General features: G+C 36.8%; 1 protein-coding gene across 3 annotated transcripts in view; it reads left to right on the forward strand.

Moving 5' to 3' along the window:
* msl-1 (male-specific lethal 1) overlaps positions 1 to 9,761 on the forward strand; it is a 50,287-nt gene extending 40,526 nt beyond the window's left edge. For all 3 annotated transcript variants that reach the window (XM_069508653.1, XM_069508654.1, XM_069508652.1), the window contains 10 exons: positions 68 to 181; positions 1,068 to 1,188; positions 1,803 to 1,968; positions 2,780 to 2,898; positions 3,402 to 4,078; positions 4,155 to 4,284; positions 4,688 to 4,854; positions 5,563 to 5,687; positions 6,570 to 6,773; positions 8,395 to 9,761. In XM_069508653.1, coding sequence (XP_069364754.1) covers positions 68 to 181; positions 1,068 to 1,188; positions 1,803 to 1,968; positions 2,780 to 2,898; positions 3,402 to 4,078; positions 4,155 to 4,284; positions 4,688 to 4,854; positions 5,563 to 5,687; positions 6,570 to 6,773; positions 8,395 to 8,467 — 1,896 coding nt within the window. In that variant the 3' untranslated portion in view covers positions 8,468 to 9,761. The remainder of the gene's footprint in view (positions 1 to 67; positions 182 to 1,067; positions 1,189 to 1,802; positions 1,969 to 2,779; positions 2,899 to 3,401; positions 4,079 to 4,154; positions 4,285 to 4,687; positions 4,855 to 5,562; positions 5,688 to 6,569; positions 6,774 to 8,394) is intronic.
* Positions 9,762 to 13,227: the final 3,466 nt, after the last annotated feature.

The following is a 13,227-nucleotide window of genomic DNA, read 5'->3' on the forward strand; positions in this document are numbered from 1 at the left end:
ATGATAAATAACCTTGTAAATAATATAATATAATAAGTTTTCTAATAGAATAATTACTTGATTCCAGCTAAAAGCTAAATTAATACGAATGGACAGAAGGATAGGATTAAGTCCACGACACACTCTTCCAACTTCAACAATTACATCAAGTGTTATCAAGACAGAACCAGTCGCACCTGAGGTGAATGTTTTTAGTTTATGCTTAACCTGCTTTCAGTAATTGGGATGATGCCTATGTCAACAAGAAATTATTTCTTAATACTAATATTAATTATTATACAGGGTCCTCCAAAACACGTAAAATCCATGTCCACTGCTACTTTTCAGTTTGCTAACCATATTAAATTATCGATTTAACTAAAATAGTTAATTTTTTCATACCATTTCCCATACTAGGTGGGTGTTTTGATGTTTGACAAAAAGTTGCTGATTTGACTAGTAGGCATCATCCCTAATCTCATTTTTTTTAAAAGGTTTATACTTTATATTTAAAAGTACTTGATATATATTCATATTATTAAAAAGTCAACTTTCACTACCTATGGATGGAAATGGATATCTGATCATTTCTGATTTGCATTGCTAGGATATGGAATGCCCCTCCAGCTCAATTACAAGTATGCCCTTGACTATGACCGCACCTAGGGGTGAGTGATGATGGAATCTAAGATGGAAGAGAACCAACCTGGAAAGAGTATGGTAGTTTAGTTAAATCCATAACATTAATAATTCTACACAGTGTCAAACCCAATCGCTAAATTTATTGGTATGGTGGCCAACTGATATGATCTGAGCCATTTTAGAATTAATAAATTTCCAATTAGACCCTGCCGGAAATTGAATCCGGGACTTATTAGTCACTGCACCGCCACCCAACGTTCACCACTGTACCAAAATTATAAAAATCTTAGGTAATTCAAATCAGCTTCTAAAGGCTCAATTTATTATTTTGTGTAAACGAAAATATTTTATATCACTACGTAGTTATTATTATTCAATAGATGAATTATAGATATTATGATTTGTTGTTATTATGGTATATATTTTATTGTTTGGTTTGTTTTCAGGTTATTTTGAATAGCTTTTCTGAGTTGCTTTTACCAGATAATGGCAACTCATTTATTTCTGATCAGAATACACCTTTTGGACAGGTAACATTTGGAATTGCAAGAACTAATGTGGAACCAGGTAATTTAATTCTTAGCAAAACAGAAACAACACTAATTTTAAGTCGATTTAAATGATATAATTATATAGTTTTTGGTGCCTTGTATCGTCCGGGCAAGGCTTTGTCAATATTGTCAAACTGGTTTTGTCAAAGGCTCCTTCTATATCAATGAACACGCCTAGTTCCAGAAGTCGAGTCGTGTAGGTACCAAGCAATAACTTCATGATTGCACTCCAAGTCCCAACTCTTCATCCCAGAAGCTGCAGGGTACAGCACTCCTAAACCATAGACAGGGATTCAGGAACTTTGGTAGTAAATAATATTTTAGGTGCAGAGTCTATTGAAGTCCTAACTCCACAATCCTGACACTGCAGGGTTACTGCTCGCTTAAGTTATAGAGATTCAGGAACTGTTTATGGTAAATTAATATTGTAACTATCGAGCACCAACTTCATGATTGAACATTACTGATGCTGCAAGAATACTGCACTTCTAAACTATGGGAATTCATGAACTGTAGATAGTGACTTGATATTATACATACTAAGTATAGACATTGAATTCTCAAATTTATATAATTTAAAAATAATTTACTACTATAACTATGACTTATAATTTATGTTTATAATTTCAGAAGTCTCGAGTCACCAGTCGACTGATATAACAGTTCCACCACCAGTGTTGGACAAACAGTTGAATTGTGATAATTTTAAAATGATTGATAATAAACGTTCGCTTGTTAAAAAAGAGGTAAAGACTGAACCCCGTTCCGAGGCACTGTATACAGTTACTTCGAACAGGTAACTACGATTTTTGAAAACTTTTTTTAGGGTTTCAGAGTAAGACTGATCTAGTCCGTGAAAATACAAACACGCACTAATCCGATCTCGGATCCAAATCCAAGCTATTCAAGTGACATCTTTGGTATATTTACGTCTGTCATTCCTACGCAGAGAGAGAGAGAGAGAGCCAGTGCGTGCCAGATCTTCGTTATTTTATAAAAGCTGAAAGTTTCTCTGCGTATTGCCCCCAGCACTGGGAGGAATGTTTGTTTAGATGTTGTGACGTTTTGCCGGTTTCAACGACAGAGACAATGCTCTACAAAACCGCTATCTCTTTCTATAGGTCGATGTACATTATTTTCTGCCGCGTACTGTACTCTTCCATGCAGCGTTTGCGGACCCAATATTTTTTTTAAATGGTTAACTGCATTAAATACTGCAAATATTTTAGGCGCACAGCAACATAGGTAGCCCTATGAACAATTGTCGGTATTTACCAATAATACAATTTGTTTTTAATGAAAAGAAAAGTTTTTTCGTAAGCAAATAAATTAAATGATGCCTCATTAGATGGGAATCAAAAACATAAAAACTTTTCTTTGAGTGTAAATCATTGATAGCTTTTGACCATTCTTTGAGTGCAGCCCATAAAATATTTATGGGCTGCACTCAAAGAATGGTCAAAAGCTATCAATGATTTATGCGACAAAGTTCTAAGTCGTTTGTTATATTTGTCATGGAGTACGAAGTCGTTTTTAAAATATGGGCACACGACTGATATGTTGCAAGTACAGATTATAAAATATGTTGTAAATTTTTTTTGTTGTAGCGGCAACCCGATAATCCAAAGAATTCACAAGAATAGAAGAAGAACGTCGAGCATTGGCAGTTTAAGTCGAATGACTAAAACGCCTAAGACAGAAATACCAGAAACTAGCACATCTAAAAGTATGCTATACCCAATATCTTGTTTTATATCACACATAGCTAATTGTCTCGTGTGCCTGTACTTTGATGGTACTGTGTCAAAAACCTTCCCAGAAGTGTCAACAACAACAGCACAAAGTTTCAAATCAATTAGAAAAGCGATGGGTGAACACATAGAAATGAACATGAGACAGACAAACAAATCTTACTATCTTACTAATATTATAAATGTGAAAGTTTGGATGTTTGTTACGCCCTCATGCCACAATGACGAAATCGATTTAGCTGAGGATTACATGAAACTGAGTCGATTAGCATTGTAAAAAAAAATTGTCAATTTTGTTTATTTTTATGGACAACTCTCGCTTCACCAAAAAATTGGTTATGACCAAATTGTTTTAACAAAAAAAGAGCAAACGGTTTCTGAGACAGCTTTCCTGTAACTCCTATGGTTTTGGATTTCTCCATACTGTGTAAGTTAAAAAAACACGTCACTATATATAAAAGGTTAACTTTGGTTTTAGGCAAAATGATGGAACAGGACCAAAGCTACGATCGTACTTTCAGCGTCAATAAGAAATCCAAAATGATAAACACGTATGGGAAGTCGCGGAATTCTTCTACTATACCAAAACGGACTACACAGTTCACTGGATCTCTGTCGGATAGATTGCAGCTCATTGATACAACACCGACTGGGGAAGACCCTTACCAGCTGGGCGAAGCCGATATGAGGGAACAGTCGCCCATTCCGAAGCTGATGTTGCAAAAGACTAACCACGGACGCATGAAGATCTGCACTGATCCAATGGGCGAGACGACCACGCGCCGCATCTATGATATGCCCGATACGAAGACCAAAATAAACAGGTTTATGTCCGTCTACGAACAGCCCAAGAAAGAAGAAAAAACCATGATCATCCAAGAACCGGATATGGATTTGGTTAAAACGGAGACGGAAATCGGGTGGTCGAATATATACAACAACAAACCGAATGAAACTAGTCTATGCGATTTTTCCTACGGCGAAGCGTCAATGTTGCCCTCATTGGATGCAAACGAGTTCCAGGAGCTTTTTACGTCTGACTCAGCTCTCAATTTAGATAATTTAAACCAGTTAGACGAACCTCCGGAGAAAATGGTTCCAGACAAGACGACAAAACGGCGAATGGCGCGCACGACCAGCCTCATGGTTCCTGATGTAACACACTTTTCTTTTTTTTGCTTCCTAGTTCATGTTAACTCGCGACAATTTAAAATTCTGGTGTCTTTTTCAGGAAGACGTTGTGAATTCAAAGCGTGGTATGGACAGTAGGCGCGGCAGGAAACGGGCTTTTTCCACCACTGGCATGGGGAAGCAGCAATCCCAGAAAGGCCAAGCAAAACCAAAAATAGTTAGGGGCCGAGGTAATTATATCTTTTTTATTTCATAACTAAACAATGTCTGTGGTTTTAAGTTTTTAAAAATCCCCAATGGGTCTTTCTGATTTTCTGAAATAAAAGTAGATGACGCCTACAATTTTGTCCACATGAATATAGTTTTTTAAAATCTCATGTGAACTCTTTCTTTTTCGGGATAAAAGTAGCCTATAGCCTTCCCTGGGATGCAGTGTGTGTGTACTATTTTGTCTAAATCGGCTTAACGGATGGGCCGTGAAAGTGTAACAGACAGACAGACAAACACTTTCCCATTTATAATATAGGTTCACTCAGGTGAAGTTTCTTAAAATCGTCAGTGGGGCCAACATTAAACTCCAGTCTCTACAAATTTCTATTTGCTATGAAAATGTTGAATCATCTTTTTTTCCAGGAGGTGCTGCAGCCCGAGGGAAAAAATCACCTGTGCCAGGTCAAATGACTATGACGCCATATCCTACTTTGGTTGGCGATCCAGACATGTCTTGGTACTTCGGCCTAGACCCTGATTTGAAACTCGAAGACTTGGACCCTTTCTACTGCCAAGCTTCTACTGTCGAGGTATGCAAGTTAATAGTTAGATTTTTGATCATTAAAAGAACGAGATATCCAATCCCATACGAAGTCTAATGAGGATCCATACTGCCAATTTATCCCGCCAGGTGGTGCATAAGTGAACCGGCCATAAATGTAGTATATTATACCAACAAACTGGCTCACCAGTTTGGCGAGAAAAAAATAATGTAAATACCTGGTGTACCTACGCTTGTTATAAAAAAAATAAAAATGGAACTGGCCATACTGAGCTGTCAATCGCCATAATTTTGATTGTACAAGCTTCCAGGAGTCATACACCTTTAAATAATTCACGAAACAATCGTATATTGTATCTATATCAACAATTAATTTGTTAAACATTCTTTATGTTGGTAATTAAAAAAATAAAAAAAATCTTAGCAAAGCTATTAAAAAACAAAACAAAAAATGTTCGACGTTCGACTTGGGGCGATCATGGAGAGCATTCATATACATTTGTGTTTGTATTTTTACAAATTTACAGCACACCGCGGCATCGTAACTTTCACACTAGCTTTCTCTAGCAAACTGTCCAAAATGAGTGTGCAAACATGAGTGAGCTCTAATTTTCTCAGACACCTTGATGACAAACTACATAATTCATATCTTGAACAACAATCGAAGAGTCAGAAACAGAAGCATACAATATTTGAGTTTTCCGATTTGCGCTCATATTTTATCAAATGTTTACAGGTTCCACGCTGGCGGGAAAAGGTTTACACGAGCAGTTATACACTAGAGGGCACTGAGAACCTCGACGACAAGGTATTCGAAAAGAGGCATCAAAAACTTGAAGCCGAGGAGAGGCGACAACTGAGGTAGGATATCTGTCCATATAAAAATTTATATACTGAAAATTGTGAAAGAGTTTAAAGTAAACATCACTGTCCCTATTATAAAATATGTGAAAGTGTGTTTGTTTCTTGGTTTGTCCTTCAATCACGTCGCAACGGATCGACGCGATGTTTTGCATGGGTATAGTTTAAGACCTGGAAAGGGACGTAGGCTACTTTTTATCCCGGAAAATCAAAGAGTTCCGTACGAAGTCGCGGGCATCAGCTAGTTATTAATATTATGGGCCTCGTTAACAAGCACTGAGTCACTCAAAGGGCAATGGAGAAAGGTATACTTGGAGTTTCTCTATGTGACCAAATTAGAAATGAGGAGATCATATAGGTAACCGACATAGCGCAGCGGGTTGCGGAGCTCAAGTGTCAATAGGTAGGGCTCATAGTTCGAAAAACACAGACGTTGGGGTCCCAAGGTGCTGGAATAGCGACCTCGTACCGGAAAACGCAGCTCAAGTGTCAATAGGTAGGGCTCATAGTTCGAAAAACACAGACGTTGGGGTCCCAAGGTGCTGGAATAGCGACCTCGTACCGGAAAACGCAGCGTTAGAAGGTCCCCCACAACATCAAATGAGTCACAGGCAGCTGCTGGATTCGGTGGTGCGAGCCCATGGCATACAAGAGACCTATGTCTAGCATAGAACGTCTATCAGTTGCGGAATGGATTAAGTCCGTCCACCTAGTTGGGAAACGACCACGTGAACGTGTGCACTTGTACCACGAGGTGTTCGATAGTACCACTCTTCCACGTAATGTGTCCAAAGAACTTGAGGATTCGCAATTGTACAAGTGACGAAAGCCTTTGACTAATTTTCAGTTCTTATTATAAGAATCTACCTTAAATAATTTCAGGTGGCACATGAGGCGAGTAAGGGAGCAGCGCCACGTGGAAAAACTGCGCCAAAGGCAGAGGGACTCTTGGTGCAGTTCGCCCGTCAACCCGCCGGCCGTGTACACCGTGTGGCCGCGGCCGCAGCAGGAGGCGAGGTTCATCGAGATAACCCCCGAACTGCCGGTCAACAGCTTCGGGGAGCCGCTGCCCCAGATGCCGGAGTCGTGAGTATTGTCATACTAGATTCTTTGTCCGTAGAAAGCGCGTGCTCGTTCCAGAGCTTACGCCATGCTAACTCCCGTGGCCTCCACACATTTTTGTTGTGGCAACTATATCCAACGCTGTGTCTTCCGGTGCGATGTCGCCATTCCAGCACCTTGGGACCCCAACGTCTATCGGTTGTACGAACTATGTGCCCTGTCCATCGCCACTTCAGCTTCGCAACCCGTTGTGAGCTATGTCAGTTACTCTAGTTCTCCTGCAGATCTCCTCATTTCTGATTTGATCACGTAGACAAGCTCCAAGCATTAGCGACCATGTCTCGGATCCATATGTCATCACTGGCAACTGGATCCAGGCGGCCCAAGGCTTGTGGAAGTCCCTACAAGAGACCTATGTCCAGCAGTGGACGTCTATTGGTTGATGATGAACTATATCCAGGACATGCCTGTTACATCGTCTTGTAAAAATAGCTATTTTTTTTTTTTTTTTTTTTTAAAGAATATTAGCCATGTTAAATGACTAATATTCCCCTTTCCCCTCCAACTAAGCGTAAAGCTTGTGCTAGGAGTAGGTACGACAATAGTGCAACGGGCGGGGTTTGAACCGTCGACCTTTCGGTTTTCAGTCCACTCCTTTACCTGTTGAGCTATTGAGGCTCATTGACATTGAAATTTATGAATACTTTCTTTATAAAATCAATTTTTTGCCTTTTCAATAATTAAAAGGACCAGAATCAAAACAAATAAACAAAAATAAACGATCTTTGTTGCGAATTTACATAACGTGTACTTTAGAAGCCAATGCAAGGAATCAATTTATTTATTTTTATTTTTATTATTCATGTACCAAAATTGTAGTTACAAAGTAATAATAAATTAAGTCACATTGGAAATTATTTCTAGAATGAAATTTAATAAAGTTTAACTTGATTAACAATTTTAATAAGCTACATCAATCAATCATACTGTTTGCGTCTATTGCTGGACATAGGCCTTCCCTTCCTTATCCACCCACTTCCCGCTACCTTCTTGAGGTCGCCCCACACTGCGTTTGCTGGTACGTGGTCTCCATCCCAGATGACGACTTCCCCAGCGGCCATCGGTCCTGCGACAGACATGACAACATAATATAGAATTGTTTAAATTAAGAGGAAATAGTCCCTATTGATTCGGATAGCGCAGTGACTTGCTCGGCTTGCTGCATCTTAAGCTACGGTGACAGCTTTAAACTAAATTAGGGTGCAAAATGGTAATAGCCTAGTGGTTAAGACTCGACTTTCTATTCGGGTGTCTGGGGTTCGGTCTCAGGCATGCATCACTAACTTTTCGGAGTTTCGAATACTTTAGCAATTAAATATAACTTGCTTTAACGGTAAGAAAACCTGCATCTGAGAGTTCTCCATAATATTCTCAAAGGTATGTGAAGTCTGCAAATCCGCACTTGGCCAGCGTGATGGACTATGATCAAAACCAAAGGTTCTGGGAGAAGACCCGTGCTCAGTAGTGTTTGGAACTTCTCTAACATTTTAATATGCCACATTGTCCCTATGTTGATTTCCCCAAACAAAAAACTGATACTTTAAATAGATTTGAAAATTTTATATCTGTTTTTGTTTCATTCCAGTGACTTCATGCTGCCCTGGGTGCGGACGTCAAAAGCCCTGAAGCGATCTAAAAGATCAAAGACCCTACATTAGATTCTACAATTTTATTGGACAATAATATTGCCGAGTATATATATGTCGAAATGTGCCAGTGAGTACAAAAAAGTTTTATTACTGTGACTAAAAAGTTTTATTAGTGACTATGAATAACAATATCGAAAAAAATGTAACTTTCATACAATGACGGCTTTAAATTTGGAACAATAACGCGTACCAACATACAGAAATACAAATAAACAGTCGCACTCTTTCAACGTTAACAACATTGAGAATTTTTGTCGCTTTCATATTGGTATCGCTCAATGTTGTAAATAGGCTATGTGACAATATACTTTAAGTAAACTTCGCCTACCGCGGTAAGTTGGGCATGGTGCCATTTTTGAGCTTGATTTACATTTTCTTAGATATTGTTATTTATTCATAATTTAGACAGAAAAAAGGATAGAAAAAACACAAGTATCTCTGTAGTAAATTAATATTGAGTCTCGATATTGTATTTATTCAAGGCGTATGAAACGGATACTAAAGGTGATATCAGGATGGTTCATTCTTTTTTCATTCGCATCTTTTACTCGCGATCCGAATGAACGAAAACGGAAACATCTGTACACAGAGGGAAAGTTCACTCCAGCTCGGCCATTTTATCTGGCGTCCTATAGAGACACCGCTTAGTGAAATATATTTTGTCTGTGTATGCCACAAAATGGTATTCAAATGGTACGAACAAAACACGCTTCCGTTTTTGGAAATCCTTTGCTTCATTTTTTATTAATTCTTAGATGAAATGATTATAAATCAAAGAAATTACGAGGCACGGAACTCCGCTCGACGACATTCGAGAAAGAGAGCGGATGAACGTTTATTTCTATATCATTTTGTCTATATCGTGTGAACGTGGAATGAAAACAAAACGAAATGATCACTCGAGGGAACAATCACTCGAATGAACCGATTGATATCACCTTAAAGGTCCAAACGCATTTGCGCATTTGCGCGACGCGACGCAGCAGTGCCTTGATCCATACATACTCATACTCTTGCTCCATACATACTACTTTCGCCGCGCCGCGTCGCACAGCGCAGCTCAAGTGCGTTGGGACCTTTAAACATTGAAATCTGTCAGAATATTAAAACAGTAGCATTCATTCTCATTTAACTGTGGATGATGTTTGGTTGTCGTCATTTTTTCGCTTTCGAAGTTTTTTATTTTGCCGAGCTTGATTTTACTATCTTCACTATGAACTACTTACTTACTATGAACTCGATTTTATTATCTTCATCCCTTCAAATTCTTAGTTCAATTCTCTCTTCCGTCCTGTAACTGTTTTTCAGCCGTCCTGTAACTGTTTTTCAGCTTTCTGCCTCTTGTTCTATTTCAGACCTGATAGTAAAATTGTTTTAATCAATTTCTATTAGTACAACTAAGCAACCTAGACAATTTTCTTATTGTTTAAGACTTATTAGGCAGGTAATGGGTATGTTATTCTGACTAATAAAAGGTTAAGGAAAGCTCTAATTTGGTAGGTGTTCTAATTAATCTTCCGAGTTTGCGACCGCCGCTAGAAATATGGCTGATTGGAAAAATGGTGCCGAAAACCAGTTCTTCGGGAATTTAGAAACGAATTCAAGAAATCGTTTGGTGGACATGATTTTGTACTTCTTTATTAAAGCTTCTAAAAATATAAAGGGCCTGAATATAAGCGACGGTGAAACCTTAATATTTTACTGCTTAATAGAATATTATGGTGAAACGAATAACCTTGTTAAGATCTTAAAATAGCCTTTAAATAATGCAATTTATACACACTCATATACAAATAGGTACATCCTCTCTCTCACTCACACGCACTCACTTACGGCAGTGCGAGCGACAGTCGATTAAGGTGGCAAACATGAATTATTAATAATGAGGACACAACTACAAATCTATCAAATCAGAACTTTCCTTGACCTTAGCTAGTGAAAACCTCTTTTATGTCTTCATCTTCCGGGCTCTTATTCTATGTCTTGTTTGGGTAGTGCTTATATTTCTGTTCCTGTTCTTTAACTTATTAAAATAATTTGTTGCTGCGGTCCGAGTACAATCAATGCGAAACATCTCTCTGGCAGCTTTTTTTGCAAAGCTTTGTGGTTAAAAAAAGACGCGAGAAGATGTCGCAGTGATTGTGATTGTGCTTGCGTAATATTGTCGACAATCTATACATATAAAATGCATAGTATGTTTTCTTATTCCAACAGATACAAATGACCTGTTTTAGTCGCAACTATAGTAGATGTTAATGTTTAATTTTACTTAAGAGGAATTTTATTTGTCTCGAACGCTCCCGTTACGTACAAATATATGTAAATATTTGAGCCTGTGTAACTTTGAAACTGCATATTTTTATAGAAATCAGGCTAACCGCAGTCACAGACAATAGTTTCTAAGGTAAAACACAAAAAGCAAGAGTTTGTTTGGTTAATAAACAATTAACAAGAATCAATCTTCGTTTGTACGGAGCGCGCTCGGAGGGCGATCACTTCTTTACAAATTCATTAGGTTTTATTATTTAAGATTTACAAAGTGTCACAATGGATTTAATGTAAATAAACATTTACTTGTAAGTATGTACATAAGTCACTACATTTTCTTTTGTTTTATTGTACAAAATCATTCGCATAATATTTTTTCTATATTTAGATGTTATTTGAGAAAATAAATCGGAAACTCAGTAACATTTTTTAACTACTAATAAAATTTAGTATCAGACAATTTAGAAAAATTTACATTCTTATACCTTAAGCGTCGGTACATACCAGCATACTGGAGGTGGTCCTTTAGCTAAAATATTATTTTTAAATTTATTATTATTTTAACCGAAATTCATCTTTACTGATCAGAAAACAAATGAATTAAACTGTTGATCATGACTCAAGGTGTAAGAAATAGTATGAAATTGTTTATTTATTTACAAAAGATTATTTTAATTATGTACTCCTAAGTTAAAAATATTGGGGTGAGTAATCATACAACCTTATTTAACTGAAGTTCATCTTTACTAATCAGAAAACAAATGAATTAAACTGTTGATCATGACTCGAGGTGTAAGAAATAGTTTATTTATTTACAAAAGGTTATTTTAATTATGTACTCCTAAGTTAAAAATATTGGGGTGAGTAATCATACAACCTTATTTAACTGTAGTTCATCTTTACTGATCAGAAAACAAATGAATTAAACTGTTGAACATGACTTGAGGTGTAAGAAATAGTATGAAATTGTTTATTTATTCACAAAAGGTTAGTTTAATTATTTACTCCTGATTTTAAATAATATTTATTGATGCAAGTAATCATACAACTCTATTTTAACTGAAGTGCATCTTTACTAATCTGAAAACAAATGAATTAAACTGTTGATCATGACTCAAACTGTAAGAAATAGTGTGAAACTGGGGCTGATTCTCTTATACACAATCTCTAAACTAAATTAACAGGTCTAAATATAGTGCTATCCTTTTCCACAAGCAATATTATGACAGGGATAGCAATAGATTTAAACGTGTCATTTTAGTTTAGTTTGGTGTTTGTGTACAAGAGAATCGGAACCATTGTTTATTTATTTACAAAAAGTTATTTTAATTATTTACTCCTAATTAAAAAATATTAGTGCAAGTAATCATACAACTTTATTTTTTGTTAAGAAAAAATAATTATTATCGAAAAAACTGATTAGGTTATTAATTGCGAACAACTTCCTCGTTGGTCTAGTGGTTAGCATGTTCGACTTCAGACCTTGAGGTCCTGTGATCGCTTCCCGATCCTGGATCGGGCCAAAAAATTGTTGAGTATTGGATTTTTTTGTTAAGAAACTCTCAATACCTACTAGCCCGGAGTTAGAAAGTTGACGGCGTTTCATTCCCGTGCCTCGGAAAGCACGTAAAGCCGTCGGTCCTGCGCCTGATCTCTCTCCAGTCGAGTCGGATTTCTGACCGATCGGGCTATGAGAGTGAGGGAATAAAGATTGCACCTGTGTGTGGCCAAAATTCGGTCGGGGTTCTGAACAAACTAAGTAATTTCAAAGTTCGCATAAACAAAAAAATAGAGTTGTATGTTTCATACTAGTTATTCTGTTTAACGAAACCCGATAGTGATTTTATAGTGTTATTAGAAACATCTGATGCTATAGAAAATGTCATTTGATTTTATACTTTATTTATTTATTAAACCTGTGGGGTGTTTCACAACTTTAGTGATCAACACTAAATGATAGCCATCCAACTCTGTTGACATTGGTTGTTTCTAAACTACCGCTTCACTGAGTGGTATTAAAAAACAATATATAAAGACTTTTTAGGTATATTAAATGGACTTAACTGTACATTAGTAGTTGCAGACGCTAAGTAACAATATATTGGCAGTTCATATACATATATATCACCGGATATCCGTCATTGTTTACCTTAAAACAGATGGAAATGTGTGAAATAAATATGATACACATTTCCTAGGAATTCTATACATTTTCTAAATATCAATAGCAAATTCGGGATGAAAAATGTCTCCGGGTACAAATATTGAATAATATTTATTGAGTATGATGGTGATTTGATGAATAATGCCTAGGAAGTGTACACATTTCCTAAATTTCATACATTTCCAGTAACATTTTTTTTTGTATTTTTTGTGAGTCATACAGACTTATTGATTGTGATTATTATTTATTACTATCTTCACGTGGTCTATATCATATTTCTTATACACAAAATTATATTCTGACCAAAGACATAATATATTCAATCATTGTATAATAC

The sequence above is a fragment of the Maniola hyperantus genome, chromosome Z (assembly GCF_902806685.2).
Source record: "Maniola hyperantus chromosome Z, iAphHyp1.2, whole genome shotgun sequence".
NCBI classification, from domain to species: domain Eukaryota; kingdom Metazoa; phylum Arthropoda; class Insecta; order Lepidoptera; family Nymphalidae; genus Maniola; species Maniola hyperantus.